At 56.3% G+C, this 24,000-nt stretch overlaps 1 protein-coding gene across 5 annotated transcripts in view; it reads left to right on the top strand.

Moving 5' to 3' along the window:
* CHD5 (chromodomain helicase DNA binding protein 5) overlaps positions 1-24,000 on the top strand; it is a 61,207-nt gene that overhangs the window by 34,490 nt on the left and 2,717 nt on the right. For all 5 annotated transcript variants that reach the window (XM_086715493.1, XM_086715492.1, XM_086715496.1 and 2 more), the window contains exons 20-37: positions 691-822; positions 3,045-3,162; positions 4,419-4,543; positions 5,614-5,845; positions 6,012-6,122; positions 6,463-6,635; positions 7,460-7,634; positions 8,009-8,101; positions 8,318-8,406; positions 8,687-8,820; positions 9,223-9,367; positions 9,752-9,911; positions 11,722-11,801; positions 12,055-12,172; positions 19,902-19,991; positions 20,777-20,914; positions 21,183-21,291; positions 23,500-23,632. In XM_086715493.1, coding sequence (XP_086571619.1) covers positions 691-822; positions 3,045-3,162; positions 4,419-4,543; positions 5,614-5,845; positions 6,012-6,122; positions 6,463-6,635; positions 7,460-7,634; positions 8,009-8,101; positions 8,318-8,406; positions 8,687-8,820; positions 9,223-9,367; positions 9,752-9,911; positions 11,722-11,801; positions 12,055-12,172; positions 19,902-19,991; positions 20,777-20,914; positions 21,183-21,291; positions 23,500-23,632 — 2,355 coding nt within the window. The remainder of the gene's footprint in view (positions 1-690; positions 823-3,044; positions 3,163-4,418; positions 4,544-5,613; positions 5,846-6,011; positions 6,123-6,462; positions 6,636-7,459; positions 7,635-8,008; positions 8,102-8,317; positions 8,407-8,686; positions 8,821-9,222; positions 9,368-9,751; positions 9,912-11,721; positions 11,802-12,054; positions 12,173-19,901; positions 19,992-20,776; positions 20,915-21,182; positions 21,292-23,499; positions 23,633-24,000) is intronic.

Below are 24,000 nucleotides of genomic sequence, written 5' to 3'. Positions count from 1 at the left end.
GGCTGTGCTCGGTCACTGGGGGAGTCAGGAAGGCCTGCGTGGGGCCCCAGGTAGTCCTGAAGTGAGAGACTGGACCCGGGTCAGGCACCAGCTCCAACCCTGTGGTCTCAGGAAAGCCAGTGGTCCTGCTCCGAGCCTCAGCTTTATCTTCTATAAAATGGGACAGTAACAGCATCTGCCTGAAAGGGTGAGGGCCGGGTGAGAAAGTGCCCTCAGAGAGAGCCCGGCACGGCCGTTCTTGTCACCGTCACTACTGTTCTGGTTCTTGCTGAAACCCTCCGCGGTGTCTGCCTCCTGCCCCCAGACAGCCAGACACGTGCAGAGGGAGCCGTGGGGGGCCGTGCTGTGGGTGATCTGCCCCCCAGATCTCTCTCACCTCCCTGGCACGGCAGGGCCCTTGGGCTGATGTCCTGCCCAGCTGGGGTTCAGGGCTTGGCCTTGCCAGGATGCGCCCTACCGTGACCACAGAGACCAGGCATAATTCCTTCTGGGAAGGCCGGCTTAGCTTAAGACCCTGTCATCGCCTGTTGGCTGATGTCCCCGGTGTCCTGGTGGAGTGCCAGCAGGGGGAGACGGAGGGCTCTGCCTGGGAGTGCCGTGTGCCCGGAGGGGCCCCGTGGGATGAGTGGCCTGTCTGCCCGGTCCGACCCGGGAAGCCCCCCAATGCCCCACCTTCTGCCGTGTCTACAGGAGGCCCCCGTCTTGCCCAATGGCTCCTATGACGGCAGCTCCCTGGTCAAGTCCTCGGGCAAGCTCATGCTGCTACAGAAGATGCTCAAGAAACTGAGGGATGAAGGGCACCGCGTGCTCATTTTCTCCCAGGTGAGCTGACCTCCCTGCTTCCCCCCCGCAGCCCCCACTCCACATCCTGCAGAGGGCACCCCTGCCAGCTGAGGGCGCCGCCTGCTGGTGGCCCTCCAGGCCTGGTGCTCTTTCCCGGTGGACTGCACGTCAGAGGTTGTTCGTGTGCGCCCTGGCTGGGCACAGCCCAGAAAGCTGGCTGGGTGCCAAGCTCCAGGAGCTCAGGGCATGTTGGCCATAAAGCCCAGCGTCTTCCCCACCACCTGCCCCTTCTGGCCTGCCCCGCCCCAAGCAGCGGAGCCTTCCCCGGTGTCCAGGCTGGGACGACAGCCCCTGGCCCTCACCCCTGCAGCCTGACTTGTCACAGGCGGGCCCTGAGGCTGGTTTGGGCAGAGCCTGTACGGGGGCAGCTCCTCCTGAAATGGCACTCGTACCACTGCCTCTTGGGTGGTCAGAGGCAGGCTGTGCAGCCTCGGGGGTCTGCTGGTCTGTGCACCCCTTGTTCCCTCACCCCTCTGGTTGCATCTGCCCTCTGTCAGGCTCTGTGGGAGGCACGGGGCCAGTCCCTGTCCTTGAGACACGCCCAGTCTAGTGTGGGAGACGGATGTGGGCGACGGACGTAAAGAGACATTTAGTTCCGGGGTCGTCTTTGTGATGGGAGTCAGCAATGGTCCTGCGGGTCCTGGTGCTAAAAATGCTCCTGTATTCTGGGACGGAGCCAGGCCCCTTGCTCAAAGCCAGAGAGGAGGATGTGGCTCTTCTGTGTACTGAAGTCAGCTGGTGACCGCGGCTCCTGCCTGCAGCCCTGACCCCACCATGGGCCTGCAGGAGGCCCAGAGACGTTGGGGAAATCTGACCAAGCCTGGCACTGTGGACTGGCTTGGAGACTGGACCCACAATGCCCCCAACCCCCTGCCAACATAAGATATGATTCTGGGACCAAAGAGAAGGGACTGCGCAACTCCTAGAAATGGGCACAGAGGGAAAGGGACGGAGACAGAGCACCTAAAACGGGCCCACAAACCCCACTTCCAAACCTCATGACAAAACCGGATATTAGGACATCCCACAAAACAGTACGTACACTCCAAACGAAAAGAATAATAGAAAAGCCTGAAAAAGACTTCAGACAAGCATGTTTAGGATCCCCAAAATTAATGGAGTAACAACCCATAAATCAAGAAGAAATCAGTTAAGCACAAGCAGGAAGAAATGAACAAGAATAATTGGATAGGAAAAGGGTCTGCATGGAACTAAAATAAAACATTTCAACACCTTGGATAAACTCTCAGCACTGGTGAGGGCAATGCTGATGAATGGGACCTGGTGCTGAGAATCTCCCCAGAATGGAGCAGAGAGACACAAAGATCAGAAAGGAGAAAGTGCACGAAGGACACCTTGAGAGGCTCCAGTAATCATCTAACAGGAGTTGCAGAGGAAGAAATAGAGAAAATGGCGAAGAAGCTGGAATCCGTGAGAGTTTGCAGACCTGGGGGAAGACGTGAGGTCTCAGATCTGAAACGTACTCTGGAATACCAAGCAGGATAAATATAAAGAAACGAATCCCTAGGCACCTTACAGGGAAATCACAGCACTTCAGACCTAGTACCTACAAAGGAATGATGATCAGACTGTCCTTAGGCTTCTCATTGGCAACAACAGGTGGCAGGAGGCAGTCGGAAAATCTTCAGTATCCTGCGGGAATGGATCATTTTATATCCAGCTCAACTATCTCTCAAGAATGAAGGGAGATACACGGTGTAATGGGAGCCCAGAAGGGACTGCTATTCTCTTCTTATAGGGAGCAGTGAAATCAGGGAAAACCTCACAGAAGAGGTGCTGTTTGAGTTCCCTAGGCAGTAAGGGGGTGGGCTTTCCAGGAGGAGAGGCCAGGTCATTTGGGGTAGCTGAGGGTATGGTGGAAGCATTGAGACATGAAGCCCATATAGAATGCCAGGGTGAGGAGCTGGGATTTTGTGCTGTGAGGTAAGGGCAGGGCTGCTCAGAGCTGTGCTTTAGACAGATGGCTGTGGGGCTGGTGTGGGTGATGCAGTGACTCTGGGGGTCAAGGCTGGAGGCTGCATTCTTCTCCAGAGAGCCCCGAGTCAGGTCTGCCTGGGTCCCACCTCTCTCCCCACTCAACAGGCAGCTCTGTCTTCCCCAAACTCTTGGGGACCATGTCCGTGGCCCCATGGGGTTCCTTGCTCTGGGGCAGCCCCTCAGGCATATCATGTCCCCTGCAGATGACGAAGATGTTGGACCTTCTGGAGGACTTCCTGGAGTATGAGGGCTACAAGTATGAGCGGATTGATGGCGGCATCACTGGGGGCCTCCGACAAGAGGCGATCGACAGATTCAACGGTACCCTGCCTTACCCATGCATTCTTGACTGGGACCCTATATCTGCCCTTCCTCCCAGGCTGGGGTCTCAGCCAGGCCACCCGACTGATGTTCAGATTAGTTTCCCCTCACGTGGCTGCAGAAAGCAGATTGGTGTCTAAATCCTAACAGCTGTCCCTTTTAAATGCTAAAAGGAATGAATTCCATGGAACCTCTGGGGGCTGTGTGGGGTGCTGAGGGCCCAGTAGGGAACACCTGCTTGGAACTGAGACCCAGACCAGGAGAAAGAGAGGAAATTACCACCTCTGTTACTAAATGAACCTGGGGCTGAGGGTCTGGCTGGCACCTGTGGGCTTCTGATACCCCAGATAAGCCACCGGTTACCAGCAGTGTGGGACAGAAGCTGCCACCTGAAAACAGACCACGGGAGGGGTGGAGCTGAGCGCCTGCTCCCTGTGGGCTGCTTCCTAGCGACAGAGAGGAAGAAGCAGAGCCCTACGCATCCAAACTCAATGTACTCTCTTCCTGGCCCGGGAAGGAGAGACCGGAGCTTGCTGGGCAGTGAAGGAGACCTCCGGAGTGGGGGAGAGGTCAGGTGACCCAGTGGCCCTTTATAGTGGCAAGGTTTGCAGCAGTGATGATGAGCTGTTTCCCTGGGGCTTGTGGCTTTCTGCTGGCCTCCACCCTCAAAACAGGGCTGGGGCCCCACTGCCCGATCGCCCAGGGGAGGGGTTCCTGTTGTCCACTCGTGTTTGAGGTGAAGCAAGTCCAGAGTTGCAAGATCTAGACGGAGGTGGGAGTGGCCGAGGCCCCGGGAGGATCGGGAACCTGTTTGCAGCTCTCTCGGGCGCACAGGTCAGACCCCGTCACTTATGAAGGGCTCAGGTGGGCCTGAGAACCAGCTGTCCTGCGACAGTGGGAGCTGCCCGGTGGGGTGGCCGGGGCCCTGTAGTTTGGTCTTTGCTCATCTAGGCTTTGAACATAACTTCCTTCTCGCTCTGGCTCTCTCCTGTAGAGTCAGGACTCAGAGCACAGCTGGGGGCTGAGTGGGGCTCAAGGGGGCTGCTCTGTCCCCACCCTGGGCCCTGGGCCTCCTCAGGCTTACCCTGAACACAGCTGCGGCTGATGTCATCTGTGACGGGGCCACGGTGTCCCAGCACCCCCCTCCCCCTCTCCCGTCCTCTCCAGCCCTCCTATCTGCTGTCCACCTGTGCCCACCCTCACCTCTCTGGGCAGCCCCTCACTGACCCCACTGGACACCTGCCTCTCTTCCTCAGCCCCCGGGGCCCAGCAGTTCTGCTTCCTCCTCTCGACCCGGGCGGGTGGCCTGGGCATCAACCTGGCTACAGCAGACACGGTCATCATCTACGACTCGGACTGGAATCCACACAATGACATCCAGGTCTGTGGCCCTGACACCGCAACCCTGTCAGAGAGCCCCCTTGCCACCACTGGTTCTGTGGGCTTTCCACCCCTCCCCCTCAGACTCTGTGTCCGGATGTCACCTCCCCCTGGGCCACCCTCATGGAATCCTAGCCCCAAGAGGGGACCTGGGAGGTGAGTGGAGGCTATGCCCTGCCCCTCCAGCTTCCTCACTGTACAAAAGAGGAAATGCCCAGAGAGGGCAGGCAATGTGCCCAAGGACACACAGCAGTCTGTGTGGCTGATAACTCTTAGTCTGTCCCATCACTCTTAGGATCAAGCCCATGGGGGGAGTCAAAAGGAGGGAATCCTGGGACCCAGACGGGGGGCAATTTGGGGGGGAAACCAAGGAAATACTGGGGGGACCAGCCTGTGGGAGAAGAGATGGAGGAGGGGCAGGTGGGGTTGGTGAGGAAGGATGGAAGGGCTGAGGGGGTAGGGGTGTGGGAACGAAGACACACGCTCTTGTCCCTGGCCACCTGGGGCAGGGATGGACACACTGAGTACATACTGTTAGGGGCACACACAAACTCATGTCTCACACGTGTGTGCGCCCAAGCAGAGTCACCCACACAGATAGTCACGCTAGGGTCGCCTCACGCAGACGCCTGATGCACAGAGCCTCGGGCACGTCCTCATACCACTGGGCAGCTTCCTGGCCTTGCTGCCCTCCCAGGGTGGCCGAGTGTCTCCAACAGGAGCTCCTGCGGTCACGAGCGGCTCGCTTCAAGGGAGGTGCCACCCCACCTCCCCAGGACTGCCGTCAGAGCCCCGTGTGGCTTTCTCAGGGGCACACACTGGCTCCACCGCCCCTGCACACACCCCTGCCCACCTGCAGTTATGCCTAGTTCCACCTGTGCGGGCGCCCAGGCCCGCCCGAGACCACCCATGGTCAGGAAGCCAGCACAGCCCCATGCAGAACATGCCCCTGAGCACGCGTGCACGCCCCTCCCACCTTGCGGAGCCCGGCCCTGCGCCACACCCCGCCCCCCCCCCCCCCCCCCCCGCCCTTGGCTGAACCCCCAGCACTGAGCTGCGGCTTGCCCCCAGGCCTTCAGCCGCGCCCACCGCATTGGACAGAACAAGAAGGTAATGATCTACCGCTTTGTGACTCGGGCCTCGGTGGAGGAGCGCATCACGCAGGTGGCCAAGCGCAAGATGATGCTCACCCACCTGGTGGTGCGGCCTGGCCTCGGTTCCAAGTCTGGCTCCATGACCAAGCAGGAGCTGGACGACATTCTCAAGTTCGGCACCGAGGAGCTCTTCAAGGACGACGTGGAGGGTGGGCGTCTAGGGCGGCTGGTGGGTGGGGGTGATGCTCCATCCGGCCGGGGCCCACAGGCTTTCTCCTCTGCCCCCGTCTCTTGGCCACGGAGGGTAGGTTCAGGGCGGCACTGGGGCTAGGGGTTGCCCCCCAGCCCTGCAACCCCTCTGACTCTGTCCTACAGGCATGATGTCTCAGGGCCAGAGGCCTGTCACGCCCATCCCGGATGTCCAGTCCTCTAAAGGGGGAGCCCTGGCTGCCAGCGCCAAGAAAAAGCATGGCAGTACCCCGCCAGGTAGGGGCTAAGTCAGCCTAGCTCCCAGCTCCTCTTGTGTTTCGAGGGGTGTCCCTGGAGAGGAAGGGTTTCGCCCCGCCCCGCCACCCCTTTCTGTGTTTTGTCGGGCTCCCGTGCTCGCCCCCACTGGCCCCTCACTTGGGTGCCCGCAGACTGTCCGGTGAGCAGGCAGCCGCGCTGATACGGTGCAGGTTCCGCTCTCTGATCACCATGCCCCTCTGCTGCCGCCCCTGCTGGAGGGTGGGAAGGGCCATGGTCGGGAGTCTGTTCCTGTGAGGTCCCCACACTTGGACCTGGGCACCCCATCTGTCCCTTCACTCTGCACCCTGTCTGCTCCCAGGCGACAACAAGGACGTGGAGGACAGCAGTGTGATCCACTATGACGATGCGGCCATCTCCAAGCTGCTGGACAGAAACCAGGACGCCACGGACGACACGGAGCTGCAGAATATGAACGAATACCTGAGCTCCTTCAAGGTGGCGCAGTACGTGGTGCGCGAGGAGGATGGCGTGGTAAGCCCGCGGCCCCGCCCCGCCGCGGCCCCGCCCCGCCGCGGCCCCGCCCCGCCGCGGCCCCGCCCCGCCGCGGCCCCGCCCCGCCGCGGCCCCGCCCCGCCGCGGCCCCGCCCCGCCGCGGCCCCGCCCCGCCGCGGCCCCGCCCCGCCGCGGCCCCGCCCCGCCGCGGCCCCGCCCCGCCGCGGCCCCGCCCCGCCGCGGCCCCGCCCCGCCGCGGCCCCGCCCCGCCGCGGCCCCGCCCCGCCGCGGCCCCGCCCCGCCGCGGCCCCGCCCCGCCGCGGCCCCGCCCCCGCCGCGGCCCCGCCCCCGCCGCGGCCCCGCCCCCGCCGCGGCCCCGCCCCCGCCGCGGCGGCCCTTCTCTCACAGCAAACTTTTAACCCTGGGGTCTCTCCTGGGTGGCGTCTCCGCTTCCTCCTTCTCCGCTTCCTCCTCAACTCCCATCACCCTCCATGCAGACCCTGGGTGCTAATTATCCTTCAGGAACCAGGAGCCTCCTGAGGGCAAGGCTGCGGCTTATTCACTTCTGTACCCCAGTGCCTGGCACACGGCCAGGAAATACTTTTGGAGTGAATGAATGAATGAACGAACGAACGAACGAACGAATGACTGTGTCAGGGGCAGGAGGAAGACCTGTTGGGGCTGGGGTGATCAAGGTGGCTTCCTGGAGTAGGCAGGCTTTCCGATTCATCTTGGGCTCTTGGAGGGTGGGGAGTGGCGGAAGCCGCTGGGAGGCTCCCTGGGGTAGCTGTTGGTCCCACCTCCGAGCATCCGGGGCCTGCACCTGCGGGGCCTGCCCTCACGGGCCCTGCGCCTGTGTCCAGGAGGAGGTGGAGCGGGAGATCATCAAGCAGGAGGAGAACGTGGACCCCGACTACTGGGAGAAGCTGCTTCGGCACCACTACGAGCAGCAGCAGGAGGACCTGGCCCGCAATCTGGGCAAGGGCAAGCGCATCCGCAAGCAGGTCAACTACAACGACGCCTCCCAGGAGGACCAGGGTGCGTGGCCCCAGGAGGGCAAGAAGCCCGCGGTCAGAGGGCTGGCGGGGGTGGGGGGGGGGCTTGGAGAAAGAGGGCTGGGAGCAGGGGTGGGTGCCGGCTGTTTGGGGAGCTTGGTGGCTAGGGGTCCAGTGACTTCACCACTGCTCCTGGTGTGGCCTTGGGGAAGCCTCAGTTTCCGCATCTGTGAGAGAGGGATGATGATGGTGTCATGCCTTAGGATACAGTGCAGGGCTGTTGGGGTTCAGTGAGCTCCCAGGAAGTACACCGTGCTTGTTTCGTTGTCCCTCACCCCTGGGCTGGGTTTTGGGGGCTTGGCATGGCCCTGGGCATGGGGGAGCTCACTCTGTGCCTCTGCACGTGGCCCCTCACAGAGTGGCAGGACGAGCTCTCGGATAACCAGTCCGAATATTCCATCGGCTCCGAGGACGAGGATGAGGACTTTGAGGAAAGGCCAGAAGGGCAGAGTGAGTCTCAGGACTGGTGACCCTGGACTGGGGCCCAGACACTTGTCAGGGAGCTGCTGGTCAGCCTGGGGTCCCCTGGGGACACCAGGACAGCCGTCCATCCTTTGGAGGATGTCCTGAGGGGTTCTGCTGTCCTGGGGTGAGTTGCTGGAAGGGATGCGGGCGGTCGGGACACCCCGGGCTCCGGTGAGGTGTCGCGGTGGGTCTGCTTCCCAGGTGGACGGCGACAATCCAGGAGGCAGCTGAAAAGCGACAGGGACAAGCCCCTGCCACCTCTTCTCGCCCGTGTGGGCGGCAATATTGAGGTGGGGCCCGCCTGCACCCCACTTTCCCAGCTCCCCTTCCCCCCTCCTCAGAACAAAGAGCTCATCCCTGCTGCACCTCTGGGGGTGTGGAGCAGGGATAGAGGCGGGGGGGGGGCGAGGGGCCTGCCCAGCGTCACGGCCAAGTAGAGGTGGGGCCAGGACAGACCCCTGGGTCTCCGGGTCCTGCCTCCTCTGTGTTTCTCCCAGCTTGTCCCCTCCGTCCGCCTCTCTGCCCATCCCTGAGTTCTCTGCTCCTCCGCCCCACTCCCCGCCTGCCCAGGTGCTGGGCTTCAACGCCCGGCAGCGGAAGGCCTTTCTGAACGCCATCATGCGCTGGGGCATGCCCCCCCAGGACGCCTTCAACTCCCACTGGCTGGTGCGGGACCTTCGAGGGAAGAGCGAGAAGGAGTTTAGGTAAAGGGGCTGAGGTGGTGGCCCGGGGCGTGGCTGCCCACCCCAGAGCGGGCAGGCTCCACTGAGGGCACCTGCCCACCGGGCTGTGTTTGTGTTCCCGCCCTGGCTTACTGTCTGGAGGATTCCTGTTGTCTGGCCTTTGGGTGGGCAGGGCTCAGGTGCAGAAAACCCTGAGCAGCCGCCTCTGCTAGACCAGATCCAGGGCAAGGGCTGTCATGGGGGGGCTCCCTTCTGGGCCCCCCGCCCCCAGTCCTTCCCTAGGGGCCTGACCCAGCAGGCCTGACTGGGAGGCAGTTGATGGATGATGGCTCCAGCCAGGGGGTTGCCTGGGGGTCCTGCCAGCCCTCTCAGAGGGTCCTTGCTGGCCCCTCACTCCCTGAGCCCCAGTCCCCCCCACCCCAGAGCCTATGTGTCCCTCTTCATGCGGCACCTGTGTGAGCCGGGGGCGGACGGTGCAGAGACCTTTGCGGACGGCGTGCCCCGTGAGGGCCTCTCAAGGCAGCACGTGCTTACCCGCATCGGGGTCATGTCACTAGTTAGGAAGAAGGTGGGTGAGTAAGCCTTGCCTGGGCCTTTCCTGGCGGCCCCCCCGTGGCCCTTGTGTGCCCTCTGGGGGTCAGCGGGCAGAGGGCAGGTGCCTGGCTCCGGGCACTGAGTCAGGCTAGAGGGACCCCTCTGAATGCCTCTCTGGGCGGGGGGGTGGGGAGGCTGGAGGTGGGGACGGTAGGTCAAGGGGCAGAGCACACACTGGGGTGGGGGTGGGGCCTGGCGTAGAGGCTTGTGGTCAGAAGTGCATTCGGCTTGGCCGGCCTCGGTGGGGAGGTGGCATTTATCCCAAGCCCGGGACACCCCCTGTCCCTCCAGCCGCCCTGAGGCCCTTAGCTCTGGGCTGAGACCACTTCCCTCTCTCCTTCCGTGTCTCCTGCCTCAGGTTCAGGAGTTTGAACACGTTAACGGGAAGTACAGCACCCCGGACTTGATCCCCGAGGGGCCCGAGGGCAAGAAGCCAAGCGAAGTCATCTCCTCGGACCCCAACACGCCAGTGCCCGCCAGCCCTGCCCACCTCCTGCCCGCCCCACTGGGCCTGCCAGGTCTGGGCTCCGATGTGCGGGGGAGGGCACCTGGGTCACGGGAGGTGGCAAGGCCCCGGGAGACGCCGGGTCCTCTGCACAACCCAGGACGGACAGCCTCCCTTCCCTTGCTGCGAGCTTCTGCCTGCAGAAATGTCGCTGTCCTGAGAGGTTATCTTTCTAATGGCTATTTACTCACCACAACGTTCAGTCCTTGCAAATCTTACTATTCGGTAGTTTCTCGTGTGTTCACAGGGGTGAGTTGCCTCTAATTCTAGAGCATTTTCATCCCCCTGTGAGAATCACGTACTCGTTACCAGTCATTCCTTACTCTTTCTCCCCCGAGCCCCTGGCAACCACTAATGTACTCTGTGCATTTGCCTGTTCTGGACGTTCCATGTACGGGAAGCCACATAACACCTGGCCTTTTGTGTCCGGCTTCATTCTCTAGCATGTTTTTTATTTTCTTAATTTTTTAATGTTTATTTAATATTTGGGAGCGAGAGAGAAAGAGTGCCAGCGGGGGATGGGCAGAGAGACAGGGAGACACAGAGTCCAAAGCAGGCTCCAGGCTCCGAGCTCTCAGCACAGAGCCCGACGGGGGGGTCAAACCCACGAACTGCGAGATTGTGACCTGAGCCGAAGTCGGACGCTTCACCGACTGAGCCCCCCAGGCGCCCCCGTCTAGCGTGTTTCTGAGGTTCATCCACGTTGTAGGGCGTGTCCCGCTTCCTTCCTGTTTTTGGCCGAGTGATACCCCATTGTGTGGGATGTGCCGTGTTTCTGTTTGCTCGGCCGTCAGCTGGTGGATTTGGGGCCATCGTGAATAAGGTGGGGGGTGCCATGAGTCACGTGGCTGTGAGCGTGGCTAGGAGTGGCACTGCTGGATCACGTGGCCTGACATTCTGAGGAACTGCTGGACTTTTTCAGAGTGGCCATGCCATTTGACGTTCTCAACCAGCAACGTGTGATGCTTCCCGGCTTCCCCACCCCCTCCCCGAACATTTGTTTTCTGACTTTTTGCTTACGGCTGTCCCAGTGGATACCAAGTGGTGTCTCCCGAGGTTTTGATTTGTGTCTCTCTGACGGCTGAAGACGTTGAGAATCTTTTCACGTGCTTCTGGGCCATTCGCGTGTCTTTGGCGAAATGTCTTTTCAGATCTTTTGTTCCTCGTTAATTGTCTGTCTTTGAGTGTCTTTTGGTGACCCATGTGTTTATTTGGGCAAAGTGTCGTCTTCCCTCCGTTGGACCTCGAAGGCCCCGTCCTGACCTACCTATGCCTGGGTGAGGCGTGAATCCCTGAGAGGCTCAGTGCCTCCAAGGACATCTATCCTGCTCCTGTGCAAAAGTGTGCCCTCTGGAGGTGGACACACCTGGTCCTATGTGAGCCCCGTTTTCTCCCTTGTGATGTGGGACCGGACAGTGGTCACCTCCCAGGGCTGCTCTGAGCACTGGGCAGGGTGTCAGGAATTGGCTCAGTAAGGGGAGGCACACAGCCTGTCAGCCAGCCTGAAGGCGGGAAGCACATCCAGCTGTCCCGGCTTCTAGGCTGGCCTCCGCCAACCTCCCCTCCCTGCCATGGGCAGCCCTGTACCATCAGCCTGTGGCTTGGGCCTCACTGGGCCCAAGGTCCTCCAAGGATCCCCATGTCTGCAGGCCTGGCTTGAGGTCTCTGGCTCACCTGGTTCACCTGTCCTTCTTCTGGAGGGGCCAGGCCCAGAGGAGCCTCCTGAAGGCCAGCCTAGCTCTCCCCTGTGGCGCCCCATTTCCTGCTTTTCACCCCTTGCCTGCCCAAGCCCACCGTCTCACCTCTTCCCTTTGATCTTTCAGACAAAATGGAAGCCCAGCTGGGCTACATGGATGAGAAGGAGCTGGGGGTGCAGAAGCCAAAGAAGCCCCCAGAAATCCAGGTGTGGAGGATGCTGGTGCCTGGGCCCCTGGTGGGTACAGGGTGGGGGTTGGGTCTAGGGACCTTTTCAGCCCTTGCTTGGACAGCTGAAACCCAGACCTGGCTCCACGCTCGGGCTTCTGGGTCCGGGGGGAGCAGTTTGGGAGCACGGACGGGAACCAGGAGGGAGTAGATTCCCAGCCGAGTGCCTGTCCTCTGCCCTCCATGCTGTTGAGGCCTCAGGCCCTGAAGCATCCCTGGCCTGTCCTCCCCAGGCCCTGCCAACTGCCCTGGACAGAGTGGAGGGCGAGGACAAGCATGAGAACTCAGATGGCCAGGAGCGACTGGAGGACGCAGAGAAGGCCCCGCCGTCCCCAGAGCAGCCGCCAAAAGGTGAGGCTTCCCACGGTCCCCCACCTCTGCCAATGCAGTCTCTGGCTCCCGCCAAGCTTTGTTCCGCGCTGGCTCTCCCTGGCCGAGCGGCAGACTCTGTCCTACCACGACAGGATCCGCAGGAGGAGAGAGCCAGGGGCTCGGGTCTCTATAGTGGACTTAGCTTTCCCTACCAAGCAGAGTTTGGGGGTTACTGGGCTGTCTTTTTATTAGTGATTTCTAACTCCGTTGTATCGTGGTTGGGGCACGTGGGTCCGTGTGATATTGTTTCTACATTATGTTCATGAAACCTGCTTTTTGGCTTAATACGGTCAGATTTGGAAGTGGTCACGTGTGCCTGGAAAGAATGCATATTCTCTTCATTACTGGGTGTGAGGTTCTGAACATACGTGTTAGGTCATTATGTTGTTCAAATTTCTTTTTTTTTTTTTTTTAAGTTTATTTACTTGAGAGAGAGTGGGAGTGAGTGGGGGAGGAGCAGAGAGAGAGAGAGAGAGGGAGAGAGAGAATTGTAAGCAGGCTCTGTGCTGCCAGCCCGGAGCCAGACGTGGGGCTCGAGCTGTAAAATCATGACCTGAGCCGAGATCAAGAGTTGGATGCTCATCTGCCTGAGCCCCCCAGGTGCCCCCCTCAAACTCCTTACATCCTTACTCAGTTTTGGTTTGCTTTAATCCGTCAAGTCTGAGAGACTTGTGTTAAAATCTCTCACTACGATTGTGGGTCAGTCCCTTTTTCCTTGTAAGGCCAGAGTTTGCCTCGTATCATTTGAGACTGGGTTGACAGATGCATATCGGTTTAGGGTTTTTATATCTTTCTGGTGAAGTGTGCCTCTTATATGATCCTTTTATCTCTCCTGATGCTTTTTGCTTTAAGGTTTATTTAAGCTGATTTGGATGGATCGTACTTTTGTTCAGAATGTATTTGGTGTATATGGTTTTCTATACTTTCACTTCAAAAAATACACGTAGGGGCGCCTGGGTGGCGCAGTCGGTTAAGCGTCCGACTTCAGCCAGGTCACGATCTCGCGGTCCGGGAGTTCGAGCCCCGCGTCAGGCTCTGGGCTGATGGCTCAGAGCCTGGAGCCTGTTTCCGATTCTGTGTCTCCCTCTCTCTCTGCCCCTCCCCTGTTCATGCTCTGTCTCTCTCTGTCGCAAAAATAAATAAATGTTGAAAAAAAATTAAAAAAAAAAATACACGTATACATGCACACTCTTCGCATGATGTAATCACATGGGTACAGTTTACCCATTTACAGTGTACAAGTCAGTGATTTTTGGCATATTCGTAGAGTTTTGCAACCATCAGCGCCATTAATTTTTAGAATATTTTCATCACTCCAAAAAGAAACCCCATGTCCATTAGCATTTACTTTAACCTGTTTCCTTCTCTCCTTAACCCCCGGCAATCACTAAATGTGCTTTCTGTCTCTGTGGATTTGTCTGTTCTGGACGCTTCAGGTAAATGGAATCATAAAACGGATGCCCTTCTGTGTCTCGCTTCTCTCACTCGGCATAATGTTTTTGAGGTTCATTTATCTTGTGGCGTGGATCAGCACGTCACTCCTTTTTATGGCTGGATAACATCCTGTTGTAGAAATACGCTGCCTTGGATTGTCATCAGTTGATGGGCGCTTGGGCTGTTTTCAATCTTTGGCTGCTGTGAACATTTCTGTAGCTTTTTGTGTGGACGTAGGTTTCCATTCTCTTGGGTATATACCTAGGGGTGAGATTGCTGGATTGTATGGTAACTCCGTGTTTACTATTTTGAGGAAATGCCAGATTGTTTTCTCCAGTGGCTGCACCGTTTTGCATTCCCATCAGCAATGTCTGAGGGTTCCAGTTTCTCCGTGTCTTTGACCACGCTTGTGTTTTTTTTTTAATGTGTATTAAAAAAAAATTTTTTTTTTAACGTTTATTTATTTTTGAGACAGAGAGAGACAGAGCATGAACCGGGGAGGGTCAGAGAGAGGGAGACACAGCATCTGAAACAGGCTCCAGGCTCTGAGCTGTCAGCATAGAGCCCGGCGCGGGGCTCAAACTCACGGACCGTGAGATCGTGACCTGAGCCGAAGTCGGCCGCTTAACCGACTGAGCCACCCAGGCGCCCCTTAATGTGTATTTTTTAATATTTTATTTTTAAGTAATCTCTACACCCAACGTGGGGCTCGAACTCACAATCCTGAGATCAAGAGTCGCAATACTCCACCATCCAAGCCAGCCAGGAGCCCTGCTTGTCTTTTGATTATGGTCATCCTAGAGGGTGAGAAGTGGTATCTCAAGTGGTCTTGATTTGTATTTCTCTTATGCACAAAGATGTTGAGTTTCTCTTCATGTGCTGATTGGCCATTTGTATATCTTGGAGAAATGTCTGCTCAGATCTTCAATTGGATTGTTTTTTTATTACTGAGTTCTAGGAGTTCCTTATACATACATATATCGTATCATATATGTGATTGGCAAACATCTTCTTCCATTCTTGTACTTTAAAAAGTTTGTTTCCTTTACGTGTAATTGGAGTAACTATGTCTTATAAATAGTGTACAGAGGGATTTGTTATTTTAAGTCCAATTACGGAATCTCTGTCTTTTAGCTGGCAAGTTTGATGTCTTTTCATTTAGTGTAATAGCTAGATATTTGCAGGGATTTCTACTCTCTTACTTTGTGCTTTATATTACCCTTGCCTTTTTTTTTTTCTCCTTTCCTATTGTCTCTTGGATGGATTAAATTTTTTTTTTATTGCCTCCCTCAGCTCCTTCGGAAAGTGTATAGTCAATCCTATTTGATACTCTTAAGCTGTTAACATGTATCCCTCCTGAATAAGAGAAGGATGGGGGACAGTTCCACTCCCTTAACATCTTCAACGTGCTGCTGCTCAGTGTTTTAGTTTCAACGTGTTTTAATTTCTCAAATTTGTTATGGTGCTTCTTTCTAAATCTTTTTTTTTAAAAGCTTATTTTATTTTGAGAGACAGAGAAAGAGAAGGGCAGAGAGAGAGAGAGGGAGAGAGAAAGAATCCCAAACAAGCTCCATACTGTCAGCTCAGAGCCCAACGCAGGTTTTGAATCCACAAACCTTGAGATCATGACCTGAGCCGAAATCAAGAGTCGGACACTTAACTGATTGAGCCACCCAGGTGCCCCTTGTTTCTAAATGTTTAATCTTTATTTAGACCTGACCATTCTTAGCAGTTTTATGTTTGCTTCCTCGTTCATCATTGCTTCGTTCAATGTCTTTCTTCCTAAATTACCCCCTTTAATGGTGCCTTCAGCAGATTTCTGTGCACGGAAAATTCTCTCATTGCGTGTTGTTTTCTCCTTTACTCTTGAATAATAGTTAACAAAGCACAAGACGGGAGAGGGGTTTTCCCTCAGTGCTTTGAAGATGTTTATTCCCTGTGTGTTTTGGCTTCCACTGTGCTGAGAAGGCTGCTCTCAGGGTAACGGTTGCTCCTTTGTCGGAAACCTGCCTCTTCTGACTTTCCTAACATGGAAAGACCACTTTTAAGATGCTCTGTTTGTGGGGGCGCCTGGATGGCTCAGTTGGTGAAGCATCCGTCCAACTCTTGATCTCAGCCCAGGTCCTGATCTCAGGCTTGTGGGTTTAAGCCCCGCATTGGGCTCCATGCTGTGCATGAAGACTACTTAAAAACAAAAAAGGAAAAGATATTCATGTGCGTTTTCGCTACGATGAAATTTTTATTTACCTTGCTTGTGACCGACTGTGATTCTTAAAGCTAAGTATTGTGTCTTTCATTGATCATGAGCAAGTTCTCAGTCATTCTCTCTTTGAGGATTGCCTTTGTCCCTATTATGTTTATTTTCTCCTGGCATTCCTGCTACTCACAGATTCTTTCATTCATCCAACAAACATGTATTGAAGGCCTGCTGTGTGTTGGGTGCTGTCCTGAGTACTGGGGACACAAGCAAGAAACCGGAATAGCCAAAACCTTCACGTGGAATTGCATTCCAGTGGGGGAGGCAGGCCGTCAGCAGGAAACAGAAATACGTCTTGTTCAACAGCAGATCCCAAGCGCGATGAGGAAAAGAAAGCAGATACAAGGTTAACCAGAAACAGGGGCTGGTGTATCTTTCACTTCTTTGTCTCTCTGCAAGCCTTTTTCATTTTTTTTTTAAGTTTATTTATTTATTTATTTATTTTTTATTTATTTATTTTTTTTTCAACGTTTATTTTTGGGACAGAGAGAGACAGAGCATGAATGGGGGAGGGGCAGAGAGAGAGGGAGACACAGAATCGGAAACAGGCTCCAGGCTCTGAGCCATCAGCCCAGAGCCCGACGCGGGGCTTGAACTCACGGACCGCGAGATCGTGACCTGGCTGAAGTCGGACGCTTAACCGACTGCGCCACCCAGGCGCCCCTAAGTTTATTTATTTTTGAGAGAGAGAGAGAGAGAGAGCGAGCCGGGGAGGGGCAGAGAGAGAGGGAGAGAGAGGATCCAAAGCAGGCTCTGCACTGACAGCAGAGAGCCCAACATGGGACTCGAACTCAAGAACCAGGAGATCATGACCTGAGCCAAAGTCAGACACTTAATTGACTGAGCCACCCAGGCGCCCCTCTCTGCAAGGCTTTTTGAGTCATCTTTAGATCTAGCTTCCGCCTCTCTTTTTTTTTTTTAATTTTTTTTTTCAACGTTTATTTATTTTTGGGACAGAGAGACAGAGCATGAACGGGGGAGGGGCAGAGAGAGAGGGAGACACAGAATCGGAAACAGGCTCCAGGCTCCGAGTCGTCAGCCCAGAGCCCGACGCGGGGCTCGAAAACATGAACAGCGAGATCATGACCTGAGCCGAAGTCAGACGCTTAACCGACTGAGCCACCCAGGCGCCCCTCATCTGTGCCTTTTTATTTATTTAAAAAAATTTTTTTTTCAACGTTTTTTATTTATTTTTGGGACAGAGAGAGACAGAGCATGAACGGGGGAGGGGCAGAGAGAGAGGGAGACACAGAATCGAAAACAGGCTCCAGGCTCTGAGCCATCAGCCCAGAGCCCGACGCGGGGCTCGAACTCACGGACCGCGAGATCGTGACCTGGCTGAAGTCGGACGCCTAACTGACTGTGCCACCCAGGCGCCCCTCCGCCTCTTTCTTTATACTGTTTCCTTTATACTGTTTTGTTTCTTTATACCACCCATTTGTACTATTCTCTGTGGCTATGAAACAGATGATTACAACCTCAGTTCTTTTTTTTTTTTTTAACACTTATTTTTTAGAGACAGAGACAGAGCATGAGCAGGGGAGGGGCAGAGCGAGAGAGGGAGACACAGAATCCGAAGCAGGCTCCAGGCTCCGAGCCGTCAGCAGAGAGCCCGATGTGGGGCTCGAACCCACAAACCGTGAGATCATGACCTGAGCTGAAGTCGGACGCTCAACCGACTGAGCCACCCAGGCGCCCCTACAACCTCAGTTCTTAAAGCAACACCCATTTTACGAGCCCATGGTTCTGGGGGTCAGAAGTCTGGGTCGGTGTGGCTGGATTCCCTGCCGAGAGTCTTGAAAGACTGACATCAAGGTGTTGGCTGGGCCGAGTTCCCGAGTTCCCGACTGGCAGCTTAGGGGAAAAATCTGCTTCCAAGCCCATTCTTGTTGTTGGCTTTCGTCAGCTCCTTGGGGGTGGGGGACCGAGGCCCCGTTTCCTTGCTGGCTGTCAGATGGCCGTTCTCTGCACCTAGAGGCCGCCCACATTCCTTTCCACGGGGCCCGCTTCATCTTCAAGCTCCAAAATAGCACTTGTGTGCTGAGTCCCCCTCCTGCTTCAAATCTATGATGTCCTTTTCTGTGACTGGTTGGAGAAAGCCTGCTTTTTAAAGGGCTGGTATGATGAGGTCAGGCCCACCCCAATAATTTCCGTCTTTTAAGGTCACCTGGGCCTCATCACAAGCTCTGCTCCCACTCTAGGGCGCAGAAGCCTTGGAGGACATCTCAGATTTCTGCAGTGAAAATGTTTAATTTTAATTTTTTATGTTTATTTATTTTGAGAGAGAGAGAGAGCGAGAGCGAGAGAGAGCGAGAGAGTGCACGCACACGAGCAGAGGAGGGGCAGAGAGGGAGGGAGACAGAGGCTCCGTAGCAGGCTCTATACTGACAGCAGAGAGCCTGACTCAGGGCTCAAACTCGTGAACCGTGAGATCGTGACCTGAGCCGAAGTCAGACAGTTGCCAGACTGAGCCACCCAGGGGCCCCATGACTGTGTATTTAATTTCTAGAAGTTTCATCTGGCTTTTTCCAATTTCCCTTTATTTTTTGGACTTGCCTTATTATGGATGCTCATCACTTTTGTCTCTCTTTCTCTCTCTCTCTCTCTCTGTGGTGGATCTCTGGATTTGGGTGGGTACATCTTTCTGCTCATGGGGATCCTGGGTCACCTGAGTAAGCAGGAATGTCCCCGCTTTATTTCCAGAAGCCCCGGGCCCCGTGGTCTTGCTGGTGGCCTGGCTGGTCTGGGACCAGTCTTTTAAAACAATTTTTTTTTTTTAACGTTTATTTATTTTTGAGACAGAGAGAGACAGAGCATGGAGGGGGGAGGGGCAGAGAGAGAAGGAGACACAGAATCGGAAGCAGGCTCCAGGCTCCGAGCCATCAGCCCAGAGCCTGACGCGGGGCTCGAACTCACGGACCGTGAGATCATGACCTGAGCTGAAGTCGGACGCTCAACCGACTGCGCCACCAAGGCGCCCCACGGGACCAGTCTTTAGGGCACGGTCTGTGCTGGGCCACACAGCTCGGGTTCCACGGTCCGCACGGACTTCGTGTTGGGTTTGGGTCTCTTCCCGGAGACTTTCTGCCTCTAGAGTCCACGCTGGAGCCAGGCTTCCTCCGCTCGGCCGTGGGGCGCCGGACGGAACTTTCTCTCTTTTGCTGAGTGTGTGGCAGTTGGAGGGTGTCGTGAGAGGGTGTTGGGTTCCGGTTCCTGGGTCTTCGCGGCTTTTGCCGCCTCATCCTCCGGGTCTGGGTGTGGAGACGTAACCCAAACCCCCCGGGCCTCCTCCCGGCACCTGCTCATCCCACGCCTTGTGCTTCTCAAGTTCGAGTTTCTCTTCGTTTATGGCGCCAACGGTTTCCTTTGCTTCTTGTGAGCTCACTGTTGTGTTTTTCCAAGGTGATAGATTTTGCCTGACATTTCCGGGTGTTTATAAGAGGGTTTTGTGTTACTGAAGTCCTGCTGTGTCGCCAGAAATTGGAGTCCTCTGGTTATCATTGCAGTCGGGAAGATTTTTTTTTTTTTAAATTTTTTTTTTCAACGTTTATTTATTTTTGGGACAGAGAGAGACAGAGCATGAACAGGGGAGGGGCAGAGAGAGAGGGAGACACAGAATCGGAAACAGGCTCCAGGCTCTGAGCCATCAGCCCAGAGCCCGATGCGGGGCTCGAACTCCCGGACCGCGAGATCGTGACCCGGCTGAAGTCGGACGCTTAACCGACTGCGCCACCCACGCGCCCCAAGTCGGGAAGATTTTTGAGGCTGCACCTTGAGGAGTTTGGGGCTGGGGTGCTGCTGGGGGTGGGGGGTGAGAGGGAAGGGGCAAGCTGATGGGTGTGGGGGGTCTGCGCCCCCATGCCCCCCTTCCCAGAGGACCGCTCCTCAGTGGCACCTGTTGGACCCTTGGTAAAGTGGTGGATGGGGTTGTGTGTATGGCTGAAATGGAGGTGGAAAGCCACCAGCCCAGAGTGCCCTCGACCCCTCCCCACTCGACAAACACCCCTTGTCTTGCAGAAGAAGTGCTTCCTGAGAAGGAGAAAATTCTGGACAAGCTGGAGCTAAGCTTGATTCACAGCAGAGGGGATGGCAACGATTTCAGGCCAGGTCTGGGCCTCTTGTGTGCTCTGTCTTGTGTCCCTTGGTCTCTGGAGGGCACCATCTGGACCCCGTTGGGCCTCCTGCAGCTGCCTGGGTGCCGCCTCCAGGCCCGACTGGTGCTGGTGGGCGGGAGCCTGGGCTCACCAGCTTTGGAGGGGGGGAGATCCCACCCCCTCTCCGAATCTTTCCTGTGGCCCCAGCCACCACCGGGAGAAAGGAGAGTGGTCACGGAGCTTGGCCTGGGGCATTTGGGGCTCAGTTGGAGGCTTTGTGTACCTGTAGGTGCTGGAATATTCTGGAACACCCATCCTCAGACTAATGTGCACTTTTTTAAAAAAAAATTATTTTGAGAGAGAGAGAGCGCGCACATGAGTTGCGGAGGGGCAGAGAGAGAGAGGGAGACAGAGGATCCCAAGCAGGCTCCAGACTGCCAGCATACAGCCCAATGCTGGGCTCAATCTCACGAACTGTGAGCCAAAATCAAGAGTTGGACACTCATCCGACTGAGCCACCCAGGCGCCCCTTAATGTGCACTTTTCCCGCTGCTCTGCCCCGTGTTTTCAGGTGGTCCTGCCTTGGTGGGGGAGGAGCATCTGGGCTGGAGCCCACCCTCCCTGCTCAGGACAGAAGAAGGAGCTGCTGGTCTGTTTAAAATCCCTCTTGGCAGTGAGCTCCTTGAGGATGAGGAGATACGTTTCCCACTTGCCTTTGGGTCCCCAGTGCTTGGCAGAGAGAGGCCCCTGGCCAGTACCTTTAGGATGGGTGGTGAATACGCGTCTATCCTCCCATAGATGACACCAAAGTGGAGGAGAAGGAGCCCATTGAAACACAGCAAAATGGTGACAAAGAGGAAGATGAGGAGGGGAAGAAGGAGGACAAGAATGGGAAGTTCAAATTCATGTTCAACATTGCAGATGGGGGCTTCACAGGTATCGGGGTGAGGTGGTGCCCAGAGGGCTAGGGTGGTTGTGTCATTCCTAACCATGTGGGCCCTGGGAGTCTGGGCAGATGGTTATTTTATACTAAAGTGTGAATGGTTGATATAAGTGCATTTTATAACCTTTCCTAATAACCCTGGAACACTGAACTTCTAGGGGTGGGAGCATGGTGGGTGGTGAGGAAGAGACTCTCCTGTGCCTACCTCTGTGAAGGACTTGGGGGGGGCACCTCATTCTGCTCCCTTGGCTGGCTTCCCAGAGCTGCACACGTTGTGGCAGAATGAGGAACGTGCTGCCGTGTCCTCGGGGAAAATCTACGACATCTGGCACCGGCGTCATGACTACTGGCTGCTGGCGGGCATCGTGACGTATCCTTGGCCAAGCCAGGCCGGGCAGGAATGTGGCCTGTTCCTCTCTGGGCCTCAGGGAGGGGCATGGGGTGTGTAGGAGTCAGGAGCCAGCGCTTTGGATCAGGTGCCAAAGACCCTTTCCTGGTGGTGGCAGTGACGATGACATGATGATGACCATAGCTGCGGCTCGTCCCTTTATGCCCAGTGCTCACTCCGTCCTCACAGCAGCCTTTCAAGGGGGCGCTACCATGATTCCTATCATGCCGAGTAGGACACGGTGCTCAGAGAGGCCACACAGCTGGTGAGTCCCAGCCCATCCACCTGACGCCACGGCAAATCCCCGTAAGTCCTGCCTGGTGCATACCTCACCCCCTCCCAGGAATGATGCCTGAGGGGCGCAGCACCATTTACGGTGGGCTGGTATTCGTTCGTTCCGGCTCGGTTGATCATCTCCTGTGTGCCAGGCTTGGAAGGTACATCCGTGGACAACATTCCCAAATCCCTGTCGACCTGGGGCTCACCTCCTACCGGGGACAGATGGCAAACACCCTAAGTGGGCAAAGTGTGGCATTCAGCACATGATGAAGCAGGGAAGGAGCAAAGAGAGCTTTGGGGAAGGAGGGGGGTGCGTTTTCTAATGGGACGGTCAGAGGTGACATCTGAGCACAGACCTCCCAGAGGCAAGGAGAGGATCACACAGCTGCCCTTCCGCAAAGCTGAGACAGCCTGGAATGGGCTGGTTACTATGAGGGGAGAGTGTTCTGGAATGGGGCTCAGCAAACCTTGCTGGTAAGGGGCCAGAGAGTGAATATTTCAGGTCCTACGCTCTGTGATTATAGCAAAAGCAGCCACGGACTTTAATACTAACCCAGCGAGTGTGACTGTGTTCCAATAAAACTTCGTTTAAAAAAATAGGGTGGGGAGCTCGGGGGGCTCAGTCAGTTAAGCATCTGACTTCGGCTCAGGTCACGATCTCACAGTTCGTGAGTTCGAGCCCCGCGCCGGGCTCTGTGCTGACAGCTTAGACTCCGGAGCCTGCTTCGGATTCTGTGTCTCCTCCTCTCTCTGTCCTTCCCCCGCTCACGCTCTCTCTCTCAGTAATAATAAATAAATAAACTTAAAAAAATTTTAACAAATAGGCTGTAGGCCATAGTTTACAGATTCCTGTTGTAGAGGTTAAGGTGTTTGGAGCCAGCCTGCGGGGCTTCAGATCCTGACTCTGCCCCTCACTAACTGTGGGACTTTGGGCAAGATAATTTTATTGTGTCTCCTTGTTCCCTCGAAGGCTCTGGGGGGGAGGATCTGTTGCCAGCTTCTGGTGGCGGCCGTCAGTCCTTGACATCTCTCGGCTGACGGCTCTGCCTCCCGTCCCGTGGCCTTCTTCTGTGGCTGCCTGTGTCCCAATTTCCTTTCCTTTTTTGTTTCGAAAATTTTTTTATTTTTTAAAAATGTTTATTTATTTTTAATGTTTATTTATTTTTGAGACAGACACAGAGCACGAGTGAGGGAGGGGCAGAGAGGGAGACCCAGAATCCGAAGCAGGCTCCAGGCTCCGAGCTGTCAGCCCAGAGCCTGATGTGGGGCTGGAACCCACGAAGCATGAGATCGTGACCTGAGCTGAAGTCAGACGCTCAACCGACTGAGTCACCCAGGTGTCCCCAATGTTTATTTTTCAGAGAGAGACAGAGAGAGACAGAGCACGAGGAGGGGAGGGGCAGAGAGAGAAGGAGACAGAGGGTCTGAAACAGGCTCCAGGCTCCGAGCTGTCAGCACAGAGCCTGACACGGGGCTCAGACACATGAACCGCCAAATCATGACCTGAGCCAAAGTTGGATTCTTAACCGAGTGAACCACCCAGGCGCCCCCCCAATTTCCTTTTCTTATAAGGATACCAGTCAGGGTTAGTGCCTGCCCTAATCTAGTATGACCCCTCCTTAACTTGATTGCATCTACAAACACCCCATTGCCAAGTGAGGTCACGGCCACAAGTGTAGGGGTGGGGGCTTGAGGGTTCTGCCCTCCAGGTTGTTAGGGTGAGGAGTTAAGCCCGTGCAGCCTCAGTGTTGTCTGGGCCTCTGAGGGCGCCTGTCGCATGATCATCAACCTGCTCACCCTGCAGCCAAGGTTAATGGCATGTCCCAAGCTCACAGCCAGGATGCTGAACCTGGGCTGGGCCCCCCCGCCCCCCACCGTGGCCAGGTTTGCCCTTAACAGTGCTGCACCCAGGCACGGCTACGCCCGCTGGCAGGACATCCAGAATGACCCGAGGTACATGATCCTCAACGAGCCCTTCAAGTCTGAGATCCACAAGGGCAACTATCTGGAGATGAAGAACAAGTTCCTGGCCCGCAGGTTCAAGGTCAGTGCCAGCAGGGCCAGAGCCTGCAAGGGAGGGGGGCTGCAGGCGGGCGAGTTACACGAGGGCCTGGGCCAAGGGAGCGGTGCTCCCTCCCCATATACCCGGACGTGGGCCGGGCTGTCCGCCAGGGGAGTCATGCAGTCAGTCAACCAACAGGGCTCTGGGCCCTTGATCTGCGTCTAGCCCCATCGGGTGAGTGTCCCAGCCCCAGGCGATGGGTGCAGAGAACGCGGCTTGGTGACAGTTCCAAGGGGGTGCTAAGATCAGACAAAGGTGGACAGCGTGTCCTCCCTCCTTCCTTTCTGCCAGATCCCAGGCATGCGGGGGTGGGTGCTGGTGGAGGAGGGGCCGGGCCAGCGCTCAGATCT

This window comes from Puma concolor, chromosome C1 (genome assembly GCF_028749965.1).
Source record: "Puma concolor isolate L17-30 chromosome C1, mPumCon1.1.hap2, whole genome shotgun sequence".
In the NCBI taxonomy this organism is placed as follows: domain Eukaryota; kingdom Metazoa; phylum Chordata; class Mammalia; order Carnivora; family Felidae; genus Puma; species Puma concolor.
Note: the sequence above shows the minus strand (reverse complement) of the source record. Positions and strands in the feature narration are given on the sequence as shown.